At 35.4% G+C, this 12507-nt stretch overlaps 2 protein-coding genes across 5 annotated transcripts in view; one reads left to right on the top strand and one right to left on the bottom strand.

Moving 5' to 3' along the window:
* Positions 1–9871, bottom strand: part of LOC113114942 (amyloid-like protein 1) — a 46704-nt gene extending 36833 nt beyond the window's left edge. For all 3 annotated transcript variants that reach the window (XM_026282066.1, XM_026282067.1, XM_026282065.1), the window contains exon 1: positions 9624–9871. In XM_026282066.1, coding sequence (XP_026137851.1) covers positions 9624–9686 — 63 coding nt within the window. In that variant the 5' untranslated portion in view covers positions 9687–9871. The remainder of the gene's footprint in view (positions 1–9623) is intronic.
* Positions 9872–10522: 651 nt separating this feature from the next.
* The window catches only part of LOC113114944 (suppressor of tumorigenicity 14 protein homolog), a 31661-nt gene continuing 29676 nt past the window's right edge, over positions 10523–12507 (top strand). Inside the window, exon 1 of one of the 2 annotated variants that reach the window (XM_026282071.1) lies at positions 10523–10793. In XM_026282071.1, coding sequence (XP_026137856.1) covers positions 10770–10793 — 24 coding nt within the window. In that variant the 5' untranslated portion in view covers positions 10523–10769. The remainder of the gene's footprint in view (positions 10794–12507) is intronic. The other variant, XM_026282070.1, reaches the window with a different exon arrangement.

Consider the following 12507-nt stretch of genomic DNA (forward strand, 5'->3'; position numbering starts at 1 on the left):
ATCTATTAATATAAGTATTACTATACGCCTGAATGAATCGTTCATTATTAGATCAATAAGATGCATTTAGAAAATAAATGGGGTGAATTTCCATTTCATGCTTACTTTAACAGTAAATACATTAACAATACTTCTACAGCTTTTATTAATCTCATTTAAATGTGAATTCCAACATTTGTTCAACTAACATTAAAAAAGATTAATAAATGCTGCAATATAGATCACTCATTCATGTCAGCTAATGCATTAACAAACTGTGCCTGGTTAAAGTCAGGTTGAAATCTGCCATTGTTCATCAGCTGCATTACACTTTTCTTTTGTTGCACTAATGTTTCCAGAGCCAACCATGTCAGATCAGACAATAAAATCAACAACAAAAAACTGTATACTGTATATATACAATGAGCTTCTTCAGACCGAGCCCAGAGGTTGAATACTTTCCCATCTCTGAAAAGAGAAAAATGCTCTGTAATCTGTGCTGAATAGAGAAGCACAGTTCAACAATTCATTCAATTATCTGTGCTTGTGAAACATTTTGATAGCGACAGAACTCATCTCGGCTCACAGTGGCAAGTGTTTACAAATGCCATTTTCTTGCTGCGTCCTTGAGACTTCCTGACAGTGTGAAATATGCCGCCGGTAAAAGATTGTCGAAAGATCACACGCCTCGGATAGAGCACAAAGGAAAAACGAATCGCTGCTGTGAAAAGTAAAACATTTTAAAAGTGATGAACAAGCCGAGATAGACCATAATGCTGCGGTGCAATGGTTCGAGGAGAGAAGGGTTGCAGAGAACACTGAGTTCTATTAGAGCTGCTCGATTGGCAGAAGCAGCCTGAGAGACGGAGAGGGACAGACGGAGAATGAGTGAAGTGGGCACAGATGATAAATATTTTATGGCAAAACAAACTGAGATGATGAAAAAAAGAGAGGAAAAACAGCAGCGGGCTGGCTGGGGATGGACACACGGGAGGCAGGAGAGAGAGAAGAGGCGGTGGAACGAGGGACGTTCGAGAACAGGAGAGCGTGACAGAGGCACCCAAGCAGATCCGACAAGCAAGAGTCCGGACCTTTCCGAGGCCATACATTATTGATGGAGCTACAGCTACTGTACCAGCCATCTTTATATATATATATATATATATATATATATATATATATATATAAAATGTGCTGTGCCACACACACAACAACGTCTGTGTTTTGGGGTTTGGGTACATAAAAGGGTTGTGCAAAAATCAAAATTGAAGAACTAACACTCTTTCACTTCACAATTCACAGTGAACTGGCCACCTCTTACAAGAAAATGAACAGGACTTAGATTTTGGAATGACAGGAAGTTGAATCTATGTAATTGTAATTCAGACAAATGTAACAACAGAAACATGTAACATATACTTTTTTACAATTTAAAAAAATGTGTTTCAATCTCGACAAACTTTGCTTTTTATTTGAAAACTATATAAATGTAAAGTTTAAATGAACTGAAATAATTATATTAATTTTAATTCCTATTCAAATTTGAATGGCATTTCAGCATCTTGTTTTCTAAAACAATTCAGCAACTGAAATTTACTTTAAAAGGCATTCTCGGTTCAATCCTGAATTATGCACAACCCCAGTACATAATAATGGCATCACTCAACTAGAAAAGTCCCCTACTGATGGTGATGGGGCGATTTATACAAGCTGAGATCTGAAGACAAAAAAAAAAACCAAAAAAACAATCCTATCTTGCTCAGCAGTGCAGGCAGAACTTATTTCATATCTCACCAGCGGACTCTGTCATCACCGAGACAAAATCTATTCAATAAAACATATCAAACCCTGACTGAGGAACTTCATGATTGATGATGCATCTTTTCAGAACAAACAACATTTTACATTTTCTGAAAAACAAATGTGAGTGATTTTTACGTATGCTTAAAAAAAAAAAAAAAAAAAATGGTTTTGTTATTCCTTATTGCAGCTGTCATCTTTATGATGAATAATGACATACTGTAGAGGTTTGCCTCTGCATTCCTCTTATGAGATTTGACATGTTGTGTCCAGGTGATAGCTACTCAAAAAATAGGCAAAACACCATCATTTGCATAACTTGTTTTGCTTTTTACTCTACACAAACAAATAATGAACAAAAAGCGGTGCCCATAAAAACTAAATCGACCTGGCATCTCCACAAGAAGCGTTTGATGATGCTTCAGCTCTAACCGACATGTTTCCTGCAGGATTTATTTCACGTGGAGTCTCAGTGGTATGCGCCAACCAGCATTTCTCATGAAGGAGGACTATATATTTTTATTCCACAGAATTCCTCCAAGGTTGCCCTAAATCTGTCTTCGATCTCACAAATCCATCTTATCTTGCCTAGAGCTATTTGCCTGCCCCATTTGCTATAAATCTATTATCACTCCCCATTTAGCCCAGTTTGCATTGCACTCTTTCATTTATCCACATTTCGAACTGCTGGTCTAAACTTGCCCATGCAAAACCACTGACATTTACAATAGAAATGCTGTGTTGACTTATACGTCTTATCCAGCTTTGGAATACAATCATATGTCAACACCTACATTTTCTGCCAAGTTGATTCATTATCGCGAACGCCGTTCCCTGTTGAAATCGGTTTTATATAATATGTGTTCCAAAGACAAGCTTGTGACATCTCTCCCCTGACCGACATCTCCCATCAGGCCATACGTGAGTGCGGATCACTGACAGAGATGAATCGGATCAAGCGAACAAACCCGGGGCCAGCGGGGTTAGGATTTCTCCCAAAGCTAATATCGCTCTATCTTCCTTACACTCTCTCCTCCCTCCCTCAGCTTGCAGTTTCATCTGCCATTACTGTAGATTTCTATGTTAGCTCTCTCTCTCTCTCTCTCTCTCTCTCTCTCACACACTCTTTTTTATGCTTTCTCTCTTTTTATCCATTTCCCTCCAGTAAAAGTCTAGAACAGTGTTATCAATTTATTGCAGCAGCTCCATAGGCTGTCTGACTAAAGCCTCCTACTGGGAAGCCAAACCTTCAGACTTCATCTTTAGCCTCACAATCTCTGAAAGTTCGAAGAGAAGCTACAGCCAATTAGGCTTTTCCCTGGCCAGGCTGAAGACACAGACAGAAACCTGCACTGGCTTTTATTCTCATTCATAGGGTTGCACAAAAAATCTGATTAACACAGTTTACGTTAAAATATTTTTTTTGCAACACAGCTACATTTATTTTTATCATTTTTAAAAACAGTTGTGATTGATATATAATCCAAATGATAAGGGTTAGTAAGTCGAAAATCAATATTTGAACAAATTATACACTGAAAACGAAGTTGTCGAACAAAGCTGGATCATAAGCACCGGTTGCCACTTATTTAAATGTCATTCATGTCCACAACATCTGTAATTCCTTACAAAGCTCAACTACTGCAAACAAATTTTAATAAAAATGCGAAAGGATTAAATGGAATGTACGGAGCCCCGCACATGCCATGAAAAAAAAGAATAATAATTGTGCGCACGATTTACTAATTAGTTCCCTCACTGCACTAAAATGTGCACATGATTACTATTGTGTTCCCTCGATTTACTATTGCGTTCCCCTCGATTTGCTAAATTGCGCACATGATTTAGCAAATCGAAGGAACAAATTAGTAAATCGTGCACACAATTTATAAATCAAGTAAACGAAATAGTAAATCGAGGGAACGCAATAGTAATCGTGTGCACATTTTAGTACAGTGAGGGAACAAATTAGTAAATAGTGCACACGATTTAGCCTGCAATTTTGTTCCTGCATGTCATGTGCGGGGCTCCATAGGAATGCTATAATCAACGCTTTCCATGACTAGTTAATCAAGGCTGTCTTTTGTTAGTTTGTGCACCTGCACACTCATTCAAAAACATGAGGAAATGTATCTTATTTCATCTGCAGATGTATCCATTTTGCCTTAATTTCAATCTACAAAATCCTGAAATACATGCAACTGTTGCATTCAGTATGCACTTTTTTTCATAGATGATGCATTATAAAGGTGCTGGAATTCACCAGCTTGACCCTGGATTTTATAATCAACAACCAAAAGTGATAGTGGCTGCCGAATAAGCCACACTGCTGAAATGGACGTAATCTCATTGGTGAGAGTTAATGGGTTTGAACGGCATCTCTTTTTAATGAGCAGTGTATTTTTCTTTCATAGTCACAGAGTATGTCTCATCTCTGCACTGACAAGGAATACAAAAACGGCGGGAAGGAAGAGGAATGATGCACTGAAATGGTGCATTTCATGCCCTGTAGCAAATGCACATGGTGGAGCACAGCACATTGGAAAACATTAGTGAAACCTGATTATCTCCAAGCTCGGAAATTAATTAAACAAGAGAGGGGGAATCTGGTGAAGCTTGCATGCTTCTATCTGTTTCAACAAATCCCCTGCCCTGCAGCCAGATTTGCGGTGCCTCTGTACCGACAGGGCCGTAGTTTACTCGGGGGAGTGCTGAGCATGCTGGGCAATTCAAGCACATCAACACCCAAGGGTCCTTGCTCCCATCCATGGGTCTCTCTTTACCTGATTAACACTGTCTTACTCCTCAAACACCCACTGCTAACAATGACTACATAAGGACGTCCTGTGGAGCAGTGGTGGCTGTGTAAGCGAAGAAGCACAGGTGCCACTTATCAAGGGCAAAACAGCTTTCTTTTGTGTGTGTGTGTGTGTATGTGTCTGCAAAGTCAGTCCTACAACTACTATTATTATATTATTAATTATACTAAATCATGTTAATTACAGATTTAAGTTCTTCATATTCATAATTTATATGATTTAACAATTTATTAAACATTAGGCTTTCAATTAAAGAATATGTAACTATTTATCATAATAACAAAAAATGACATGCAATTTAATATTTAAAAAAATATTACTTTAATTAATTAAACAATGTATATCATTTATTTAGAAATGTGATATTAAATATAATTTTATTAAAACATTTTAATAACTTATATGATTTCAATTAAGAAGTGATAATCTATATTTAATTATAATTTAATATATAAATTATATTACTAGTCTCTCTTTCTATATATATATATATATATATATATATATATATATATATATATATATATATATATATATATATATATATATATATATATAATGTCATGCTTAAAATGTAATGTAAATAAATATATTGAATAATGTACAAAACTTAATATTTAAAAATGGAATTCAATTTTAATCATGTTTTATTTGTTAAAATAAATAAATATTTATTGACTGTAAGTAATAATAAACCAAGTATATCATTTAATATTAAAAACAAATCAATATTATAAATGTTTTTTATTACAATTATTGTTTATTAATGTGTCATTTGTTTCACACTCAATTATGTTCATTACACCATATGTAAAACTATATTAATAAAATATACATAATTTAACAATTTATTAGAAATTAGGCTTTTAATGAATGCATAAGAAATCTATGATTGCTGTGGAGCTGTCAGAGCTTTATATATTAAATCCAACAACAAATGAACCAAAAAACACCGAACAGTTAATCGACCACTGTGATAAATGAATCATCCGAGAAGCCTATGATCATAAAAATGCAATGTACATTGTTCCAAAAAAAAAAAAAAAAAAAAAACCTCAGTCCAGATGTGCTCCATAATTGTGCAGGATCTTCCGATCCTTTGGAACCATTTCATGCTATGTTCCCCGAGGGCCTTCACAGTACAGCTTCACCAGGTCTCAGGTTCCATAATGTGGAATCTTTCCTCTGCTTCTCGAAATCCAATATCAAAATGTTCTCAGAGGGATCTCACACTCCCAACAAGCTACACAACAGGCCACAGTTCAGCTGTTTCCTCTGTGCATAAACACAGTTCGAAGCACTACAGCACTCCAAAACCTCTCCAAAAAGCCTGAGAACAACCTGTGTTTTCTAGCATCAACAAACAACCGCTGCACAACAGTCTAAACACTGCTTTCATGAGGGAAACAACTCCCAGAGAAGATTACGTGAGGTACATCGTAAGATAGAGTGAGGAAAATGCTGCTTTTTTTGTAAACCACATATTCGTGGTGAAATTTTAAGAAGTGGTTTTATTGTGAGCCAAACGGGGGAATCCAGCACCCTCAATCGTGACTGTAAAACCAATGAAGCCAAGACTGATGGTACGACACAAGTTACTGGCAGCAACGGTAATCCCAGTAATGCTCTTACCAGGCCAGCATAATTGAACAATGAAAGATGGGTTTATGGCTAATAAATTTAAGCAATCTGCACTGGTGGTTAATAAATAAAGAAGTATAGTAATCCTCTTAGGATATGACTGTCAACTTTTTGCGCGCTCCCACTTTTGAAATAACAATGGATGGGATTTGCACTTCATCCAGATTATTTCTAAATGGAATCATGCTCACTGTTTCACACAAGGTGACCCAGAGACTCTCACACTCATCCCTTCAGCGTTCATCTGCCATACAGGTGTATCTGAATAGAGCTACATTTCATCTATTTGAGAATGGATACATGGTTAACCAAAGAAAAACATTGCTACAGCACTGTTGCTAAAGCTATCGCGTGAACATAATAGCATTTTGTTCTTCTTATTACTGAGGCTTATTCATGAGACATAAGCAAAATGAATCTCTGTGTAAAATGTTGGTCAAAGCTTTCCTTGGAAATGGTCACGTTGGAATGGAGTTTTCTTTCGGATTTAGTTTCTTAGGCTCACCAGTGCTAAATACAATCCCAAATACAGTACTGAGAAAAAATATTACAATATAAAATAACAATTTGCTATTTGAATAATATATTCAATATATGTGATAACAAGAAGCAATTATAATTATTATTAGCAATGTGCTGCTTAATATTTGTTAATATTAATTCAGAATTCTTTGATTAATAGAAACGGTTATTTAAATACAAATAAAAATAAATAACATTAAAAACATATCTATGATCAATTCTAATCAATTTCATGCATAATTCCTTTCTAAATTAAAAAGTATATATTTTTTTAACCTACTGACCACAAGCTACATATGCCTTTAAGAAACTGAAAAAAAAAAAAAAAATACCCACTGTTCATATTTGTTCATATAGTTCTTTATGAAGTTATTCCAGAGTATCAATGTTGCTGTTTTAAACACAAAGCACATGGAATCTAAAGGAAATGAATCTGCACACCTGGACATCAGAAGAAGACAAATAAACATCAGAGAGGGGAAATTCATTTCTAAGAACACACAAATAAACCTTCTACAATATGTAGTCTGCACATATACATCATCATTTCCTTTCTGTTTAATATTTTATTATAAGTGCACAGGCATTGCTAAAGGCACTTCTGCAATAAATATGAACAAAGAAAGGGTATAAACTCTAAAAACAGACATCAGAAACCTCTCTTATCTAACCCGCTCTACCATGACAGTATGGACACACTGGGACCCTGCATTTTGCAGGTGTCAGTGGGTTTCCTAGACACACCCTAAAAACTCGGCCCGATGCCATCATCTGTGGACCAGCAGCTCGAGGTGAGTGCTGACGCATTCAGACAGCAGGAGAGGGGACAGTGGAAGTCAGCCCGGTCTCCCTCCCTCCCTCCTCCGCCTATGTGCTGTTCCAGGTTTTCTATTGATAAACAGACTGACCAAGTTACAAACTAGTTTCAGAAACAGATGAGTATACTAACACACTGTCATTATCAAGTTTTTAGTGTGAAAAGACATTTGCAATAGTGTCAATTCCACTGACCTCAATCAAACTGATTGCATTCTGGGATTGCGACTTCATAAAGGGGATTAATATTAAGAGTAGAGCAGTTTCAGAGCTGATTGATTATTGGTCATTGATTATGCTGTCTGAATTACTGAATTAAGTAAAGAAGGAACCAAAGCATGCACATCAATGGCAAAAAAAATGCTTAAAATGTGGTGTTTAAAAAAAAAAAAAAAAAAAAAAAAAAATCAGCACACCATACTGTGCAAAAATGCTAAATATTTTATTAATGGACCAATGTTACTTTGTGTGAAGTCCATTATTAAATTGTTTTGCAATTTTAGAGCCTATGGTGGATGTGCTGATGTTTGTTTTTAAATGACTGAATTAACAAATTAACAGAATACTGAATTCTCTTACATATATAGTGAATGTATTAAATTTATTATTTATATATTTTTACAGCATTAACTTCTTTATAGACACAAGCAATGTTAAAAATGTATTGGTTTGAACAGACTGCATGTTTTTGTAGAAAATGTAAATTATTTTTAGTTAATTGCAATAGTATTACATTTCTATAGAGCAACTGTTTGCTTCCTGCTGAAGACAAATGCTAAAAATAGTTCACGTTGGACTTTTTTCTAAATCGATACCGATGTCGCAGTCTAAAACATTTTTTAACCCCCAAAATAGTGTCAATAGAAATCCCTGGATGCAGTGGGGGATTGACAGATCTGTTCTCTTGATCTCACCCTGATTTTTTTCACAAGAACCGAAAGAGATTTACAGCATTTATATCCTGTCAGGCAGACACAATCCTCTTCCTGCGCAACACTTTATTTCCCCAACATCTGCATGTGGCCAAATCTAGCATTAAATTATATAAAGTCTTTATATAATATACAAATCTGCCCCATTATTATTATTATTATTTTTCTCCAACCCTTTCTAAATCCAAAAAGGCTTCAACATCCAATAACAGTTCTCTATCATTATGCAAAAAACCCAGAAAAACAAATGAGCGCGGGATGTCAGGCATAAAATGTCTGAGTAACATCATTTTTCCATCTCGGGCCTGGAGATACAGCAGGCTTCATCAGCACTGCAGGCCGCAGAGGCTGCAGCATATCTAATAGCACTGAATCAACAACCCTCCAGACATCATTCAAGCATCACGGCTGAGAACGTGTCTGCTGTAACAATCCGTCTTCTCTAGCTTCAAACTATTTTATCGGAACCACTACTCAAAATGTCACATTTTACTCATACATTGGATTTTCCCAGGCAAAAAGCCAGTCCAGCTGCCATCCAGACAGTACAAATGTAAGATTATTTTACAATCTAAGATGCATGGCAACTCATTCAGTTGCATACCGGACATCTGCAGTCCACTATCAATAAAAGACAGCAATCTCCAAAGCAAGTATGCATTACATACTAAAGATCTAATAGATTACTCAGTGATACAAATGGTTAAACTAAGAAACATCCATTCTGTGATGAAAACGCTGTGCCCCACCCCACGAAATAAAATATGTTCAGCTAATTTATCTTTCCATTTATCAGGCCCAAATTGTTTTTTCTCTCAGTCCCACACACACGCACACACATGTACACACACAAACGCACAGATAGGCTATACACAGACAAACAATCAGAAATCTCATAAGCATCAGATCTGACCCAGGATTGTGTTATTTGTATGTATCAGGTTTTTTTTTTTTTTTTTTTTTTATCTCTCTAATTGGCTGTAAAAATAATAATAAATAAAAATAAAAATCTAAAAAAAGAACAGCCTGAGAAAAAAACAGGTAAAAGTTAATCTGAAACAAGTGCATAAAAATAATAGGCACAATAAATGTGTTATCCGCATTCGGATCCTACCTCATCTCTCCAGACGCAATAAGACAATAAAGTCATCATTATTAATGGCGTTTTCTGCCCCATTCTTCTTCCTTCTCTTCTTAGTATTTAACTTTGCTGATTTCTTTGGATGTCTATTTGTAACTACTGTATTATTTCCAAAAGAAAAACCAACTGGAATGAACTGGTCTGCTACGGGATACGAGCTGGTCTGATCGGAGATATCTCCTGTGTCCGCAGATCTCAGTGTGAACTGACACTCGGCTGCGGCTCCGATCAGTAAAACCAAACCCTCCTCCGCTCCGGCTGCGCAGAAGGTGTGCGGCCATTTGCTGAAGAACAGCGCCCCCTGCTGGACATCCATTGACTCACTGTGAGCGCTAGTGAGAAAACAGGTTAAACGAAGTCTGTAAAGAAATACATAGCCTGCTTAAGTATATTTTTCAACTCGGTGACGGCAGCTTATTACTTTTATAGATTTTTACTGCCGCTGTTGTCTCACATTACATTCATTTTACAGCCACCTTATGTTCATATGATGTAGTTTCAGTATTAAGCCGCTAGAGGGAGATCAAGATAAATGTTTACACCAAGCTTTAATACATAGATATACATATAGGCCTACGTAAAATATTCGGATTATATATAATGAAAGGCATGTATAATGTCATGGCTGTATTATGTAGAAAGTTAACGAGACTAACTTTTGGTTGTAATTTGTAATAAGAGTATGTCTATTTATTTAATTATGTAAATGTGTACAATTTTGTTTTTAATATATATATATATATATATATATATATATATATATATATATATATATATATATATAATTTAAATAATAAAAAAATGTAACATATAAACACACACACACGCCTATTGGTAGACTCTTGTGACACTCTGTAAACGCCTGTTTGGAGAGGGACGTAGTCTTGTCATTCCCACGGAAACTGCTACGTCATTCATTGCCCTCAGGTGAGGGAGATGAGAGAACGCCGCTGGATTCATTCCGTCAAACTCTGAACGAACTTCCAAGAACTTTTACAATTGGACTATTTCACCCGAACTGCCTGAAAGAGCAGAGCCTGGATTCATTGACTGGTCGGAACGTCAGGCGTGCACGCTTCTGTTTGGTAGCGAAACTATAACCAACTTTCCTGAAATAACATGAGTTCTGCCGTGTTTAAACAAGTAAGTATATTATTTATTTATTTTAACAAAAAAAAAAAAAAAAAATCTCTGAACATTGAATGAAACGGCGTATTTCCCCATCTACGTTTATTGTCAACTTTATTATTAAACCGGATACATCAAACTACATGTAAATCCCTCAGGGTAACTTTCCTTGTTAAAAATTTACCACAAAACTTGAATAAGTGAATTTTAAACTCATATTTTAGAGAAAACTTGGGACATGGCAACCCTATAGCCAAGGTTTGGTTTTTGGTTTCTTTTTCTATTTCTTTTTCTCTCTCTCTCAGTTTCCCCTCTTCCCACATAGAGACACCTGCTCGAGGCTCGCCTCTGTTCTTACGGTGGTGGGGGCTTTTGATTCATCTCAGTGACTCGTTTGAATTCATTCACAAAAGAGAATCATTAGGTGATCCTCTCCTCGGGTTATAGACCATCGTTACGCCTCAAAAGTACAGAAACTTGAAACATGAACTAGTTCAGTTCGAGAGGTGAACGAGAATGATTTGTTCATTGAAAACATTCACTTAAGAAGAGTTCCTAATCCCGACTTTCTGGTCATTGAAAGGTTAGTGTCCAGAAACAATACCATTTGGTATAGAGGGAATTGCTAGTTTTATATGATGCGAAAAAGCTAATTTTAGTCTTAATTTTAATGAAAGATCGGATTAACCTTCAATCAAGTGTTTCTTGGGTAGCCTTAACCAGGTAGAAAATATTAGCCCTTATACTTTTTTTTTTTTTTCTTCTCTCAGATGGAACAGTTTATAAAACTTTCACATTATTTAAATTTTTTTAAGGTTTGCATATGTGTGATAAGTTATTCATATCTGATTTATCAGTATTTTATGGTTCATGTAAGCTAATAAATGAATTTGTGAATATGGAGGATGACAAATCAGAGGTCCAGAAAGAGCAAATTATGTAATTTGGTGCAGTTATAGTCATTTAAATTGAAAAAAGTAAAATAAATAATAAGTAAAATGTTAATATTGTTTACTTGTGATATAAGTGACATCTTTATAAGAATATAGTAGACTACTTACATAAATTCATATAAATTTGAGTTGTCACTATATTTTCCTGTGACGTCTTATAATGCAGTGCAATACAATGGTGATTAAGAGATGAACAAATAAATGTTTCTCAAAAGACTGAAGTATAGCCTACTATACTTGGATCGAACAAGATTTTTTCAAAAAGTGATGTATGGACAGTGAAATATAAGTTGATTTTAGTCTAGTAAATGTACATCATGAAATATTATTAACAATATAAGTCATTTATGTGTTTACTATTAATTTAATGTTTTGCAGCAAAAAGACTTGTACTATGACCTGACGATGTCCAGGCATTTGTAGATTTAGAATAAAAATCCTTTCACTTAATAATAATAATAAAAAAAGTATAGAATATAAATCAAATGGCATAAGGCTGTAGTTTTGAGCACGTTGATTATTTAGAAGACCACATCACATATGATCCTAAATATGATACTGTAGGCTTTATTTGTGTAAATCCCTGACATTGGCATTTAGCATTCAGGGTAAAAGTTTTTGTGTTCCCTAGAAATCAATCCCTTGACTTTGGTGGGGTTAGCTTTATGCTCTACCAGTAGATTAACAGTGATGTAAGACTATCCTACCAGATACTGTTCATCCCCAGAAGGGAAATTAGGTATTTGAGATCCATTTAGTAGCACAGTGTTATTGTA

The sequence above is a fragment of the Carassius auratus genome, chromosome 15, assembly GCF_003368295.1.
Source record: "Carassius auratus strain Wakin chromosome 15, ASM336829v1, whole genome shotgun sequence".
NCBI lineage: Eukaryota > Metazoa > Chordata > Actinopteri > Cypriniformes > Cyprinidae > Carassius > Carassius auratus.